Below are 17408 nucleotides of genomic sequence, written 5' to 3'. Positions count from 1 at the left end.
ATATTTTGTTTTTGTTTAGAAGCACGAGCTAGTTAATTGTGAATTATCGAAATTATTCAGTTTTTTTGTTTTTTTTGAAAATTTATAGCTTGTTTGTATCGTATCATTAGCAACTACGTGTTTGAAGATACACAGGCTCAAAGAAAACTGATTTAGTGTTGAATTCTTTCTAGGCCTACAAATACCTTTGATACCGCTAAATGTTATTGATAACTTTTGATCATAAGTATTATACGTTGAAAACTAAAAACATCTTATAAATTACTGAAACTCATTCGATGTGGTAAAGGCTGGAAGGACGTGAAGTTTTTGTTTGTAGAATGCATTGAATTTGTCTATTCTAGTTTAGCCATTGGTTTTGCACATTTTATGTCTATAACATAACTTTATTATTGAATGAATTTTGCTAATCATTATTTTTGCTGAAAAACAATGCTGTTTCCAGAAAATATGATTGAATGAAAAATATATTTCTTGCTTTCGCGAAACGGTAACCTTTGACATCTTTTACGTGTTGAACTATAGTCTCTGAAATTATATCTGTATTATTTTAATGATGCAAGATGAAAGATGAAAGGCGGAAAAATGAAAATTCAACGTCTAATTCTATCCTTTATCCATCATCATTTTGAGGTTTGAGGCTCTTTTGAATTGTGTAAATACCACACTAAGACACATTTCAAGTAACAAAGATTTAGCCTGATCTTCTGAAGAAACTCTATCTTTTTATTAGTTATACCTGAATTATAACAAAATAATACTGTTTCCCGGAAATTATAGTCCTAGGTTTGTAATGAAAAACGGCATATGAAATAAAAACAAAATGTATGTCATTGACATAGGTATTGCCTACACTTATAGGGTTAAGTAACCTAGTGGTTAGCGTGCTTATATCATGAATTTGTAGATTCAAGTTCGTATCCCGTTACCGGAAAAACAACAAGAACAACGTGATCCATGTGTTTGGATCTTAAGTGCTCTATAATAGTAACTATCAAATCACATTCTTCAGTTGGATAAAGTAGCCTAAGAGTTGGCGGTTGATGTTGCTGATTAAGATGATGAAATTAACAATACAGGAAGATCATAAACAATATCAGTTCTTCACAAACCCCCGTTTTATATGCTTTAAATTTCACCCCTCAAAACATCCATTTACCAGGTATAATGCTTTTAAAATACTAACTTTTTCATCGTAAATAAACTGTGATATATTATTTTAAAAAAAAGGAAAGAAAAGATGTTATAATTGTGGTTATATTGACTCCGTAAGTTAATAGGCAACCGTGTACTCTGCCTGTTGGTTAATTCGGCCCTGCTGTGTAGATGCATTCCGTCTGCTCTATTTGCTCAAACTTAGGGATGGCCTTGCGCGAAACGTTCTAGCAAACAAACAACCTCTAGTTGAGATGCACGCTTTCAGAAATGCAATTACGATTCCTAATGAACGTGGACAAAATACGAAAACACGTTAACTGTATGTAAGATGTATCTGTTGAACATTTTTATGAATATCCCTTTGCATATTAAACAACTGAAGAAACAACTAGTTATTGTTTTCCCTTGTTCTTATTTTCTTACAGTCTAAAAATCTGTAAGAGATAAAATACAATAGCTGAAAGACGAAGAAAGGTAACAGTAAAGTATTTCTTCATACAATATGTTTAAATGACTGGCGTGCCATACAAACCTGAGATAATGTAGTTTCTGCTCTGTTAAAACTAAAACGGATTCGTACCCCACAGTACAGAGCCATGGATGCGTTATAAAAGTGATAGTAAAGTCCCACTATTCGGTATATCTAGAATAACTGAAGAGTTGGCGGAAGGTAGCGTGTTCTAACTGCAGATTTCCTTGTGTAGCTTTATGTGAAATCTTACAAACCAACAAATCCTTAAAATAATGTATGTAATTGGCGTAAAATAAGTTTTGGAAGAACGTATAAGTAATAGAAGAATTATACAACCTATGAAGTTTGCTAGTTAGTACAGGTGTATCAAAATAACTAGGATACATTCAAGAAGAAAATAACTTAGATCTTGTTAAAAAGTGACCTTGACACCGAATTTGTTAACCTCGTGACTTTATAACGAAATACAGTTAAAAGTGTAAGTTGGATGCCATAGCTTATTCACTCGTCATCGGTATATATGATTGTTTAACACTTGAGTGAAAACCATATTGAACAATACGTGTTACATTTACTGGACATATATATTTCTTGCTTTTGTTGCCCTTCCTCTTTCCAGTCCCTTAGCAAGAAGTTTAAAGGCTTATAGCGTTAATAATCAAGTTTACATAACCGCTGTGGGTAAAGTACAGTTAGCCCACTGTATGACTTTGCGCTTAACAACAAACAAGCAAGCTTATCTTATCTCAAATCTGTCGACGAAGTCAAATTGAACATTTGATACGACTTACATCTTGTAATCATAAAATAAAATATGTGTAGCGATCCTAAAATACATTTAACTAACTAGATTAAAACTATTTCTATATACATACCAATAATTGAACAGTTGAGCTCAGCAATTGGTTTACTGAGATGAAATAACGTTTACTGATGTTTTAAGTTTATCCTGTTGCGTCATCATCTTTCGTTAAATATGTTCTATATATGTTTTTATATAACTCTATATAATTGTATTTTTCTAGGTTAAAAGCCACTAATAATTGGTGATGAATACGAAAATAATTAATGATTTGTAGCCCATGGAACTGACTCGTGTTGCTTTCGTTTAAGGTTAAAGACTGAGCAACGAAACATTTGATCGCTTCTTAATTTACGCCTTTGTGAGGGGATTGTAACGTGGATTTAACCTCACAGAACTTTGTAGCTTAGTTACTTATTGTTTTCTAAAGTTTATTCTTTCATTTGAATCGATGTTATGCGAGTAACTAGTTGAGTATTTTTCACACAATTGTACTTACAAATGAAGTGTGGTAAGCTACTATTCCTCTCGATTTTTCTCTGTTAATTCAACCTTTTTATCTCCACAGTACACGATGACAAACACAAATTTTTATAATACTTAATTATTTCAACATAATGTTTACGTAAATTGTTCATCTCTTTCACCTTGTGGCGTACTTTGTTGGATCACCAATGAACTTACAACGCTAAAATCCAGAGTTCAACTCCTCGCGATAGACAGAACACATATAGTCTGTTGTGTAACCTTACTCTTAAACAAATAAACTATTTTTTTCTGTTGGTTAACAATGACAGTGTGTAGAACTTAAATTATTTTTCTTCCCGCTGTTAGTAATTTCGAACATATATTTCTTCTCGCACGATTTTGATACACTTGTATCGCTTCGCTTTTTTTGTAAACGTCGTTATATTAAAACAATTTCTGTATCTTATGCCACTCAAAAATTTGAACGTTTTTACTTCTATTAAGCCACTTTCATTCTTAAGTTTTAATTTACAATCAACGTGTTTTGATCACAACATAGGTTTTTTTTTAAGGTATATTCTTTTCTTTTACTGAACCTCCTTTATCCTTATTACCTTATCCTTCTATAACTTGCTAATATTAATTTTTATGATAAATAAATAAAGTCATTCATCGGTTGATCAATTATGTATTTCTAGCGTTTACTTTAAAATCTGACCTTCTTACACTTGTTATTATAACTATCCTCGATCTACAAATTATTTGTGGTACTTTTCATGCTCTTCGATTGAATTTTTTTCTTAATCTGTCATTTTCACACATGCTTTGCAAGCTACGATTTATTTATTTATTTGCAAAAACATTAGGCAGCCAGGTAAACAAATTGACCTAAGCGTGACTTTATTTAATAAAACTACTCATGATTAATTATAATACACGTAATAAAAACAATAATGTAATGGTGTTGATACGTGATGACGAGAAACCTACTTGAAGTCTTAAGACGGCTGGTATGGATATTAAAACTCTAATTAAAATAAAGTTTCGATCTTCATAGGTTATCTTCAGTTTAACTTTAAATACAATGGTATTGATAACATTGTACGTGGCATGAACCAGTTATGAGCGTTCAGTGTATGAACCGGTTTTACAAGTTAAAACAAAGAAATTCATAAAAACGAAAAATAAAACCCGTAGCAAAAGTGCAAAAGAAGCGAAAAGGTGTTTATAGCAGTCTATAAAACGAACCGAAATCATATTATTGCAAAGTAAAGTAAATGTAGAGTTCTAATGAAGGCAAACGAGGCTGATATGCAGAAACGTCTGAATGCGTGTTTCATAAATTAGTAAGCATATGGTTTTGAACAAACTGCAGAACTGCACATGCATATTTTAGACTTAGGTTAGTCGAGAAATCTCATAGAAACTGTATTTAGAGTAATATTTTATTTTTTAAGAAGCTTGCACGTGGTATAGCTTTGAAATACTTTGCAAATGAAAAGAAAAAAATCAGCTAGAGTTGAACTCGAGGCCAGTCGTCAGGTGATTAGAACAACATTGTACTGTAGAGTAGCATGCTTGTTGCATTACATAGTTTGGCTAAACAAAACACACGTAAGGTTATTCTGAACGGAATAGCTAATATATAACCCAGACTCCTAGGAAAAAAGCTTTTCTAAGAATATAAAATTTGTAGCACTTGGTCCAGAAATTTACAATAAAAGTTTCTGACAGACAAACCCAAGGATATTATTTATTTACATTCTAACAAATGTAATAGCTATTAGCTCAACCAGTTTTTCATATTACTTTAAAGATGCTGCTTCTATTGTTTACTAACGGTCTAAATCTGTAAACTGGTGATTGCTTCAAACGCCACTTTCTGTGTTCAGTCGGCTGCGCTAAGTCGGCTGACTTAATGTTCTGAAATTTGATGTGTAAACAATTCAAGAGACAACATCCACAGTCTTTGGAGATGATAATCATGGCAACCATATCAATCAACTGCTATAAAAATACATTTAGTCTGTGAACTATAGGTACCACATATTGTGATCCTGTGTTATTATAACACACCCCCATGTGTGCTGTGTTTTTTTGTCTTTGACACTGGTCTACACATCGAAGTTTAGAATGTGTGGTCCATTGGTTTCATTAAGACAGTCTTTTGAACAGCAGAAGTGATATTTGAAACACCATATACATTTTTTGGAATTGTTTTTAACTTTACAGGTCTTTATGTTCAAATATCAGCATATTATGGTACATTTTGTTACAATTTTGACAAATTTTCTGAGTCTTTATCGATTTTACAAGTAAACACGAGCTTGTGAGAAAATGTAATTAATCTCCGCTCAACTGGTTTGATCTAAAGAGGATAGTTTCAGTTAATCACGAAATAGTTTAGTTTAGCATACTGTTAAAAATCACAATATAAATATGTATGTATAAATCAGTATTGTATCAGACAAAGGAGGTTTCATAGTTAATCGACATTGTAGACCAGGAGGTATTGGACGATATCTGAGCAAGAAGTATGGTGAGTTACTATTCCCTTTGTTTTTCCTGGATGTATTTACGTAACTTAGCTAGTTTTCAACCTCAATAAGTCTGATATTTGATATTTCCATGAACAGTGTGTTATTATGTTGCTCTCTATTTTCTGTTGCTGGTGTCACAGCGGTCCAGAATGAAAGACAACCACGCAATACAGCCACCATCCGGCCCGAGGCTCTGGTAGAGATGAACAATGAACGTTTGTTCCGAGAGGGTATGGCAGCAACAGTGGCTGTAGGAGTTTTCCCCCCTACTATCACGACATCGCTCTCCGGATCCTGCATAACCCCACACTCTGTTTCCGGTGAGTGTTACAAGCTGGGAGGTGAGAATAGCAATACCCGTCTGCTTAAACATGTAACACATATCTTCATGTTTTTCTTACTGGAAAGAAAAAAAAAAAAGCTTTGAAATTCGTGCAACTCGCCAACTAGACTCTGGGAAAGTTTGTTGGATTTACTGGTTAACCAAGATATTGTAAAAAACAACAACAAGTAATCAGAAATAAAAGTTTCTGTAATCCAGTTGTAATGAAACAATGCGGCTTTCACATACCACAAACAACTTACAACTTTAAATTATTAGCTAAGTTATACGCACGTTTACTCGTAGATCACCGAGTTTTGCTTTTAAATTGATGACGTAACCAACGTTTCTTTTCTTTACAAAGCATCACACTTATAGATTTAAACATATAGAAAAAAATAACATTTCAAAACAAAATGATTATTACTCCCTTTTATATGTAAGAATACTGAAACCTCTCAAAGTTGTAGAATATTAAATAGCAAAGCGTAAGACTATTTCCCTTATCAGAAAGAATAAACTAAGATTTTAGACGTGTTATTCTATGTAGGTTAAAAAACTTATTACTTATTTATAAAATGTTTGAGTGTAATTTAAAAATAGCTAAACTCTAAACCGATATTCAGTCATCAACGTATTTAAAATATAATATCCGAATACGTTATGTAAAATTTGTTCTGAAGGTGCTTAGTATGCAGACAGGTAAGTCTCACAAAATTCCGTTTGTGAAACTATAAAAATAATACTGTTTTGAATGTGTGTTTTTAAATTGATTCAAAGCACTAACTGTTAAAGCTTATAACATAATTACTGATATGAAACGTATAAAAAGATGAAATCAAGCTATTCCATCCAGAGTCGAAGTTAAGGTGGATATTTTGTTTTCATGATATATCGCTATACAATGTCAATGAACAAAAGGAAAATTCCTTTCAATAAACAAAACTCATTTGAGCGGTCGAAAAATTACAATTTTTTTTTTCCGTTTCACCATTTAAGGTAACAATCTTTTATGTTTCAATCACAAATTACAAGTATTAGAAATATTTTTAAAACAAATGATTAATTAAAAAATGAGGTATCGTATACGGATCATAAGTATATTGTAAACTGGTGTTTAAACTGGTTTGAGCTCATTATGGCGTAACAAAATTTTAAAATAAGAAAATATGGTTTTGCATGGTCTTTCTTCTAAGGATGTGTCCCTATGACCAAGTTCAATGTCCACTTTAATAGCAACAAGAATGTATTTTGTTGTTTGTATAAAGAAAAATAATAATAACAATCAGACGTAACAGAATGAAATGTCGAAATTATTATACGTAAAACTTAAAGAATGTTAAATAGAACTTGTGCATATGGTCATCATTAGTCCAGTAGATTAACTCACAGTTATTTTATGTGTTAATTAAATTGTACAAAATTTGAAGATAGTTTATAATGGGAATTTTGAATTATAGTTGCTTGTCCATCCATATCAAATTAATAGAATTCGCACACTTGACGAATGGTGGGCTGTTCAACTATCCTAAATGACTGAGTACCGTACTAGTACCCACCAGACTTCATAATATTTAATATATAGTATCTTTGTGACTGTAAGCTGGCTAGCTGAAGTACAAAAGCTGAGATAGGTACCAATATTAACACTATATAATTTTATTTTTACCATCAAAGAGTTATTCTATAAGATATGTCTTTTTTCTAATGAAAGACTTTTAGGCCACATTTGCATTGTTTTAATTGGAGTTATTTGTATGCTCTTCGCACCTAGTTCGCAGTCCCATAAACATGTAACACCGAATTATTTGCCTTTCAGAATGTTTGGTATTTTGCGTGGTAATGGTGCCTACAACTCAACTCTGTCTTGTACTTTAATTCCTTAATCAGATATTGTAGGTGTAACTTCCAAAGTTGACATGCTATTAAGATGAATTTTCGTAATCTTTCTTACCAGACGAATCTTTGACCGAAAATCGCAGAGAAGAATCAAGCAGGCCCAGCGCCCTCAGCGTAGCTACAGTAGCATCAACTACCTCATCATATAGCGATGTTCCACTCTACACGTGCCCGACACCTGGCCAGGAAACGATATATGAAACTTCAGCACGCTTACTTTTTGTGGCAGTAAAGTGGGCCAAAAATCTTCCTTCGTTTGCCAACATACCGTTTCGAGATCAGGTTAAGTGATGGTGATTACTTAAGGAAATAACACCCATATATACCTCGCGTGTGTGTATCAATGTCTTATGTCATACGTTTATAATATTATAAGACTTGTAATAAATTAAGTTTATTTTTAACTTGGCATAATCCGATATTTAATGGTTATACATCATCATATAAAAATATGTGCTTCTTGAATCATAATGTGTTGAGTGAAGTAGTTTGTGAACTTCATTTAATTGCAAATATGCATAACATGTATACATATATTATAGATAGATATTTATATATGTGTGTGTGAAAGAACAGTATAATGAAATTCAGAATGTTTTACCGCAATATGAGAATATATGAATTCCATTCCTGATGTTTAAAACAACTGTCATCAGGTGAATGAGCTAGATGTTTGATATTTGTTGTCCCTCAGGTTATTCTCTTGGAAGAGTCATGGGCGGAGCTTTTTCTCCTGTGTGCCATTCAGTGGTGTATGCCCCTTGAGCATAGCCCACTCTTCACGTCCAGCGAGCACGTGCATGCAGGCTTGCCCAATGGAAAGGCAGCGCTAACATTGGCGGATTTACGCACGTTGCAAGAAGTGATGTCAAGATTCAAAGCGATTGGAGTAGATCCTGCAGAGTTTGCTTGCTTGAAAGCAATAGTTCTTTTCAAAACAGGTTAGTGAAAAGAAATGAGTTTCTTCTTGTTCTCGACTGAGTTTGATCCCACGACATCAGTTATTTAGAATGTCTATAAAACGTCTCAAGAAAAGGAACTTATTCAAGGAACAGGTTGTGTGTTATAAACTAAGTGCACGTGTTTTTTTTTTCGTTCTTTTTGCAGATTACTCACGTGGTTTGTTTACACTTTGGTCAAAAACGATCCCATGATTTTTCATGATAGTTTTTTTAACGCCCATGACATTTTACCACCAACAAGAACTATTGTCCAATCGCATATTCTGCAGTAACTTTTACTCGATAAGTTATGACTAGAAATAATATTCATAAAAATTCCCAGACTTTCCAAAATTCCATAACCTATACAACCTCCTATGCAGCCACGCGTTGGACATTTAAACAACAAAGGTAATATGTAAAAATAAATAAAAGAAACTTCTTACTGCTCCAATCTGGATAAACGTGAACATTCTAACAATGCTTAGGTCACAAACAATTTCTTTTATTAAAGATTCACAGTATTTCTTAGAGTATTTCTTTTGAGAATATAAGTTTTCCAGTTTTTAAAAAAGCTTCTTGCTAGGACTGTAACGTGAGCAGGTTTGTATTAATTGTCTCTTTCTTTTCTTGTTTTTTCATCCTGTTTCTAAACTTTCCATCGTATATAACGATCTTTTGGAACGCCGTTTTGTAAATTAAACTAGAATAACTTTACTAATTTTCTGAATTCCTTTCCTTAATAGATTAGCTGAAAAAATCACATCAATATGGAATGGAAAAGAGAACTAAGCTGGATTTTGGAATGGTTGCATGGTAGAAAGCAAAGATTTTTATTAATGGAATTTAGTCAAACTAGTGGAGTGTCTCAAATTTTAGGACATAATTAGTAAAGTTTACGACATTAAACTTTTGGGTATTTTGGTTCTATTGATGATGTTGGGATTGTACGGAATGAATCAACTGGTTAACTGGAAAGATATTTGGCAAATGGATTTTAGTTATAAGAAGCGTAAGATAATACATTTGAGCTATCATAATTTTGCACCATATTTAATATATATGGGAGCTCTTTGATTAACTCAACTGAGGAAATGTATTTTGGCTTCGTTGCGGTTAAATCACTTAAGTTATTGAGGCAGTGCTCTTCGCTATTAGCAAAGCTAAAAGGATTTTAGGGTGTTCTTGTAATGATAAGAGATATAAATCTCTGTACACAAATCATTAGTTAGCTTCACCTGGCATACTGTGTGTAATTTTGTTCTTCTTGTCGAAGAAAAAATATTTACTTACTGGAGAGAATTCAGAGGAAGTTCAGTAAGATGAATTCCGAAATGAAAGGATTATTTTATAAGGAAGAAGTTAAGATTTCTTAACTTATTTTCTAGTAAGGAAAATAAAGGTAAGAGGTAGTATTATTGAAGTTTACAAAATCATTTGGTGGATCGAAGTAATAAAGACTGTATCATACGCGAAAAAAACTAGAGCCCACAAGTTTAAGATTTGGAAAGAGACATGTTAAGCTTAGTTTAAATAATAAGTTTTGTTCAATAATAATAGGCTACCAGTTCAGTAACGACAATTTCCTAAAAAAAAATGGATTTAAGTTTTTACTTTTAAGTATACAGGAACAATCTTGAATAATCCAACTATCCCTTTTATTTGTTTTGTAATGTTATGAATATTTTGTTTCAATTCGTAGACTCTCGTGGTTTAAAAGACGCTCACCAGGTGGAAGTTCTGCAAGATCAAGCACATCTGATGCTCCAGCAACACGTCAAGACACAACATCCTACGCATCCAGTCAGGTATTACTGGTTACTTTTGTACAGTAGCACACCATATTGAGAATAATGTCACCTCATGTTTGTCACTGCTCAAGACAAGTGGCGTTGTGACGTCACTAATTCTGAACCACCGACAACAAAGGAGGCAACCGACCGGCAACAATTACTGTTATTTTATACCTTTTTATTGTAATTAAACATTGTGTGATAGTGTCTTCATTATACTTATTTATATTACCTAGACCAGGTACTCAATGCAAATAAGTCTTTGAACAACATTATCACTAATATTTTACGCTTGAAGAGTTTGGTGTTGGCTCTTCTCTATGCCTAACCTCGAAAGTGTTTTTTTAATTATAATGTACAATTCCATTTTATTTAAGTACTATCCGCGATTCTCACGTACCTTCACGTTTACTATACTTCCATATCTTTCCCTTCTCTTCTCCATCTTCAAATTATTTGCTGTTTGTTGTTGTTTTTTAACTTGCGTGCGACAAATCAGCTCTCAGCCACAATCACAACATTCTGATGTTTGACATAGTTTATGAATGATGTAAACACACATTCAGTTAAGGCATTTTGGGGTGAGATATTTTTTCTAGTTTCTCATGTCAGAATTTTGCCGTAAATTTTATGGCATATTTATATGTACATATATAAAAGTCAATAGTTCTGAAGCACATTAATTGTAAGTAGAAGAATTTTTAACCAGCATTATAAAACAATAATAAATCAAAAACATTAAAAACAGGGTAAAAAATGAAAATTAATTTTCTATGACCATGTTGTCATCATTAAAACTTAGGAATGATAAAGTCTGTGGCCATAGCACCTGAAACACTTTGGAGATATTCTATCTATCAGACAATATTCAAAAGCCGATGTCAAACTAGATAGCAACTGGGGAAAATTAGTTAAGGCGTAGGAGTTGAATGCTTGAACCCGTAACGTTTGAATTCCTACTGCGTTTTGCTGTCTGCAGCCAGGTGTGGGAAGACAGTGACATTTATTATTTAGATAGAACCTTAAAGGTAAAATAAACGACTTTAAATTTATTGAACTTAAGTTTCCCAACCTACACCTTTTTATTAGATGCACAGAAATACTTACAATTCCTACAAGACTCCAAACTCCACCCTCTTATTTAATCATCACATAATTATATTAAACAGAACTAAAATCTTTACATTAATATTTCTTAATCATTTATCTTTATTTTTTATGAATATATTTAGATATATTGATATATACATTCGATGTTCAGTTCATGGATGCCGTTCTTGAACGTTATATGCCAAGCTCGTTTGTACGTCTTTCACCACGTTTGTTTTAAACGTCACACAAAGCAACTATCTGCGTTAGTCGCCCTTACTTTAGCAGTGTGAGACTAAACGAAAGGCGGCTAGTCATCACCACCTACTACCAACTCTTAAGCTACTCTTTTACCAAAGAATAGTAAGATTGACCGTCACGTTATAACGCCCCTACGGATGAAAGTGGGAGCAGTATGATGGGACGGGGGCTCGAACCCACGACCCTCAGACTCCGAATCAAACGCCCTAACTACCTAGCCATGCCGGGCACCCTTCAAAATTTTCGTGTTATTCGAAGGATTAAACATTACTTTCATTTGGCGTTTGCTACACGTAAAAATTGAAAAGGCTTCCAAACATAAAACGTTTCTTCGATTGGTCATTTAATTAAACTTCATTTTATGTTCTTCCACTGAGGTCGGTCAGCTACTCACAACATTGTGACGTAAGACATCAGACAGACAAATCTGCTTTATGTATAGAGACCTGTGTGTATGTGTTAAAGAAACTAGCATGAGTAATTGTACAACTCTAGATATCCAGAGACATCTTGTCACTTGAGACAACTTGTTTCCTAAAAGAATATACGTTATATAACTCGTAGTTAAGCCTAAATTACAGTTAAAATTATATTAGAATTATGTCTAACTTATAGTTGTGTTGCATGTATTTCTTGTATTTCTCTGTATGTGAAAAGCAGTGAAACTTCAGTTTATTATTGTGGTGGATTCAACAAAAACGCAATAATTCTTCTGGAAAACGTATGTCATAAAAAGTCATGGGTGGAACTAAAAATTGAAGCAGATATTAGAAACCGTAAAAATAAACAAAGCGCGTTATGGAAATCTTACAATAATAGAGTGAAGTATAAACCGATGAAAATAAAAAAATGGAAAATTATGCCGTGAAGAAAGAATGGACAAAACGAGGCTCAATATTGTCCCTGAACGTTGTCAGGATTGTCTCAATACCAAATTTTATATTTGAACACTAGAACAGTAGAAGACGTGTCTATCACAGTACAAACAGATAGACAGACAGCTTTCAAGAGTTGTAGAACTGTGAAAAGCTAGACATATACTCCAAGAGGAAGAACAGTCAATTACCAGAAGAGCTATCAATAAGATTGACCTTCATACGTGTCCTAGATTACTTCCCAAGTATTTGATCCAAGGATAACTCCAACCACAAACCTGTATTAGTAGGTAAATTTGAGAGCTGCGTTGATGCTAAGGGATGAAAGCTGTACCAACAGACAAACAAAACCATTATAACCATATCAGGTACAACATTTATGTGACCACTGCCACCTATAGTAAACTTGGGCTTCTATTCGTGCAAGTGTCTTAAACAGCATGTCTGTGAATAAATCATGAAAACAATTTCGTAGAATAAGTCTTATGTATTCTTCAAAATTTTTATATTAATATAGGTTCACTTTACTGAGTAAAAGACAACACTATTCCTTTAAATTGCGTTTAAGAAATGCTGTTGGAATTACAGCAATTCCAATTTGAAAGTATTTCACAAATGAATTATAGCACTGAACAACACATCTTTCATCTTGTTGAACATTTGACAAGTCTAGGCACAAACAACATACACGTCATCAGAAAATGGATGGAAAGGTAAGGCGAATCATACGCAAGTCTTCAGAGAACGTAGAGCGCCCAAGTCTCGAGAGAGTACGAGTTGATATCTGAGGTCTGCAGTCATAATTAAATTGTAACAAAATATATAATGGGATAGTTTAAAAACGAGACCAGAAACGCATTTTCTATTTTCAAAAAAAAAAAAAGATAAAATTGCTCACTCGGAGGTTGTTTTATGAATTTATACAGATGAGGTATCTGTGCAAAACACATCATCACTGCGCTACAACACTTAAAATATACTTTTCTATAATTTTGATTCGTGGTAAGTCTACGTATTTACAACTCTAAAATTAGGAGTTCGATTCCTCTCGGTATACACAGCAGATAGTTACATGTAGTTTTGCTATAAAAAACACACACTCTATTATTTATATTCACTAAAGGTTTTGCAAAATAATTTAATTTTTAACGTGAATTTTATTTAAGGAATATGTTATTACCTAACTACAAAAATGAGTATTAGTTTATCTAACTAGCTGTTTACAATCCAGGCTGTTTCTTTTTAATTATGATGTGTGATGTCTTACATATATGTGATAAAAGTACAGTTCACCAGTTTAATTAATTTCACACTGAAACAGCTCCTGTTTAAATAATTGATTATGTTATCAGTGTCTCGACCATGACTATGCCTTTCGTATACCACTTTAGCCTGATAAGCTCTAGTACTGGGCGAAAGATTTCGTCGACTCTGGTGTCAAGAGACTTGGTGTGTTGAAATATTAGTAGGCCTACAACATTCATCTTTACTTTCAATTATAAGTTTTTATAATGCATTTCCATGGATCTGAATTGCAGTGATGGCCAACAAGTTGATCTCAGAAAGTTACTGATCCATGTTTCTAATGGATGACTGATTTGTCGCTGATAAGTTTGGTTGACTGTAAATGGGTCAGCTAGATGGAGTTTGTCACTTTAGTTGGACCTTGTGATCAGAATAGAATAAGGCTTCAAAGCCATGACACAACCCAGCAATTGATTCTAACATGCCTGCATAATTGTACATTTTTGTTTCTTATAACTCGAATTATCTTCAACAATTATAACAGTAGCTTTTTTTTTGTTTAGAAATATTTCATAACTGCAGATATAATATTTGAGACCTAAACAATATATTTTTTCACAGTGTGAATCGCGGGTTCGAATCCCCTTTACACCAAACATACTTGCTATTTCAGCTGTGGGGGCGTTATAATGTAACGGTCAATCCCACTATTCGTTGGTAAAAGAGTAGCACAAGATTTGGCGGTGGGTGGTGATAACTAGCTGCCTTCTCCCTAGTCTTACACTGCTAAATTAGGGACGGCTAGCGCAGGTAATCCTCGTGTATCTTTGTGCGAAATTCAAAAACAAAAACAAAAAAAGGTGTTAATATTTTATCTATTTCTTTATTACCATTTCCTTCTCTACCTATTTGGTGCATGTGGCGGCATCTAAGCTGATGTTTAATTATTCAGCATGCAACCCAATTATAGCGTAATTATTAATATTTCAGTTTATTTTAATTATAAAGTAACTGTGAATAAGTATATCATATTTCGAAGAGAGACAGAAAGTAAATGGGTTGTATACAAGCCTTTTCATATTTATGAATAACAATATTATTTTCCATATGTAGGTAGTAACTGCTTGTAATTTAAAGAAACTTTTTATTCATCATGTACATTATCTTCAAATACACAGAACCGTAAAGTATTCATTGAAAATGCCATTATTTATATTTATTTGTTTTAAGTAATGTGCATAATAGTCAGAGAAATGCTCGTCGAATTTAATGCTGTTTTGAAAATTTTGAGATTTGTAGTGTTTAAATTGTTTGGAAGTCTGAGTTTCACATTTACCGTTTTACACTAACTTTCTACACTTGTAGAGCACTAAAACTCGGTTTTGAACATCTTAAATATATATACACCACTTTTATTACACCCGGAGACCTGGCATGATATAGCAGTTAAGGTACTCAACTCGTAATCTGCATGAAAAAGGTTCGAATCTCATCACTGAAAATTCTCACACTTTCAGCCGTGGGAGCGTTATGATGTGACAGTCAATGTCACCATTCGGTGGTAAATAGTAGGCGTGAGTTTGGGGTGGGTGGTATTGACTCGCTGCATATCATTTCTAAATTATGCACAACTAACACAAATAGCTCTCAAGTCGTTCTGCGCGAAACTCAACAAATAAACAACTATCTAAACACGTTACACGATTTTATAGAACCGAATAAGCTACAACATTGTGAAACTATTCAAATGAATGCACACCATTATTAAATAGAAGCTGTTTGTGCAGATTTTCATAGTGTTTTAAAATAACCATAAAAACCATGTTTTCAGATTTGGAAGGCTACTGTTGATGCTACCCTCGTTACGGTACGTTCCAGCAGACAGAATAGAAACACTGTTCTTCCAGAGGACGATTGGCAACACCCCAATGGAGAAGTTGCTGTGTGACATGTACAAGTGCTAAACACGGGAATTTTATATAGTCTAACGTCATTATGGACAGTTAATCATCTTCTCTGATGTGTCTCCTGCATGACTAACACATATTAGGCCTAATTATAATCACTGTTTGGGCAAGTGAAAGACCAAATGTTTTAAGAAAGTTATATTACCAATAGTAAACTATTAAGCACGCGCACAAGACAGAGCGTCATCAATGAATTATAGATAAAATAACGATTTTTTGCTACCCTCTTTGGTTGAAAACTGTATAATTGACTGTTCTGGAGCCATACAACCCAGAAATAAAATAAGTCGCCGGAGTTGTACATTTGAATTGGAATACACTACTCTTTAAAAATGAATATTGATTTTACTGTACACAAACTAGTAAAGAGATCAGATTTTAAATATTCTCAGTTTTGTATGAAGTCTATACCTCACCATGAAAATCTACTTTAGATCTGAAAGTACTGAATGCTTGGTATTTCATTTACATGTATATTTTATGCTATTTATGATCAGTGAGATATTGAATGATGTTACATATGCAGGGACGGATCCAAGATTTTTTCTTGGGAAAGGTTTCCATAAATCCATTTAAAAACAAATTCGTTTCTTTCATTAGGTTTAAGAGTAACTTTGTTTGTTAGTTCATCGTAAAGATGAACTGAGACACTCTCATCCCATCATCTGGACCCATCTCCATAGATCACAAACATAACTATCCCGTCAAAAGTAAATCTCTTAAAGCAAATTTGGTGTTTTGGCCTGCTCGAGAATTTAATTCATTCCTAATACACTTCATTCTTGAAAAAAAACCAACCATATATGGTTTATCGTAACTATTTTTGCAAAGTCTTTAGCAGGCTTAGAAGAGTGCGTATCTAAGTTGGCATGGTAGAAACTGTTGCTGGTCATTTTTACGTTAATACTTGTCTTGTGAACTTTATGTGACATTAGACGTAACTTTTTACACTTAGAAGTTTAAATGCATTAAGAGTTTTTTTTAGTAATCTGTGTTCAGATTTCTGGTTAATTAAAACGTATGCATATTTCTGTATATATAAGTTCTCATGCTCTTTCGAACTAATCTAACTTACTAGGATTTTAAATGTGTTTTGAGCTGATGAAATAGTCTGACACTACATCATTTTGCGTGTACGTATATAACCTACTTTAAGTAAATCAAATGAGTGTCTTCAATGTGTTATACGTGTAAATTACCGTTGTATATTGTCCTTTATGGTTATCTGCTTAATAAATATATGGTACAGTATTTGTTTAGAGTCATTTTATTGTTTTCATGGGAGTATAAACCTTGAACACATTTTTGAGATTACGTTTTTTAGACCTGCTCCTAGGGAAGCATGTCCTCTCAAGTGTCATGGGCTCCCCCAAATAGATGCTGTCTATTTATGTAATTTTAAGACTTATTTTAGATTTGGCCTATACACCTAATCTCCTCCCACTCGCATACACACACAAAAATAATTGGAGCTGGGAGAGTGTTTTTGTTAATTGGGTTATAAATCTATTGTTTACACCGAGCAGTTGTTTTATTACTGACTTACAAAGTAAAAGCTAAACATTTTTTGTTGCAG

The 17408-nt window shown here is 33.2% G+C and overlaps 1 protein-coding gene across 1 annotated transcript in view; it reads left to right on the top strand.

Annotated features, from left to right (window-relative positions):
- The window catches only part of LOC143249245 (photoreceptor-specific nuclear receptor-like), a 52245-nt gene extending 35170 nt beyond the window's left edge, over positions 1 to 17075 (top strand). Inside the window, exons 4-8 of the mRNA XM_076498748.1 lie at positions 5581 to 5760; positions 7720 to 7943; positions 8356 to 8602; positions 10305 to 10410; positions 15697 to 17075. Of these exons, the coding sequence (XP_076354863.1) occupies positions 5581 to 5760; positions 7720 to 7943; positions 8356 to 8602; positions 10305 to 10410; positions 15697 to 15829 (890 nt within the window). The 3' untranslated portion in view covers positions 15830 to 17075. The remainder of the gene's footprint in view (positions 1 to 5580; positions 5761 to 7719; positions 7944 to 8355; positions 8603 to 10304; positions 10411 to 15696) is intronic.
- Positions 17076 to 17408: the final 333 nt, after the last annotated feature.

Source organism: Tachypleus tridentatus, chromosome 4, assembly GCF_004210375.1.
Source record: "Tachypleus tridentatus isolate NWPU-2018 chromosome 4, ASM421037v1, whole genome shotgun sequence".
Taxonomy (NCBI): Eukaryota; Metazoa; Arthropoda; class Merostomata; order Xiphosura; family Limulidae; genus Tachypleus; species Tachypleus tridentatus.
The sequence above is the reverse complement of the archived record's forward strand: the minus strand, read 5'-3'. Positions and strand labels throughout refer to the sequence as shown.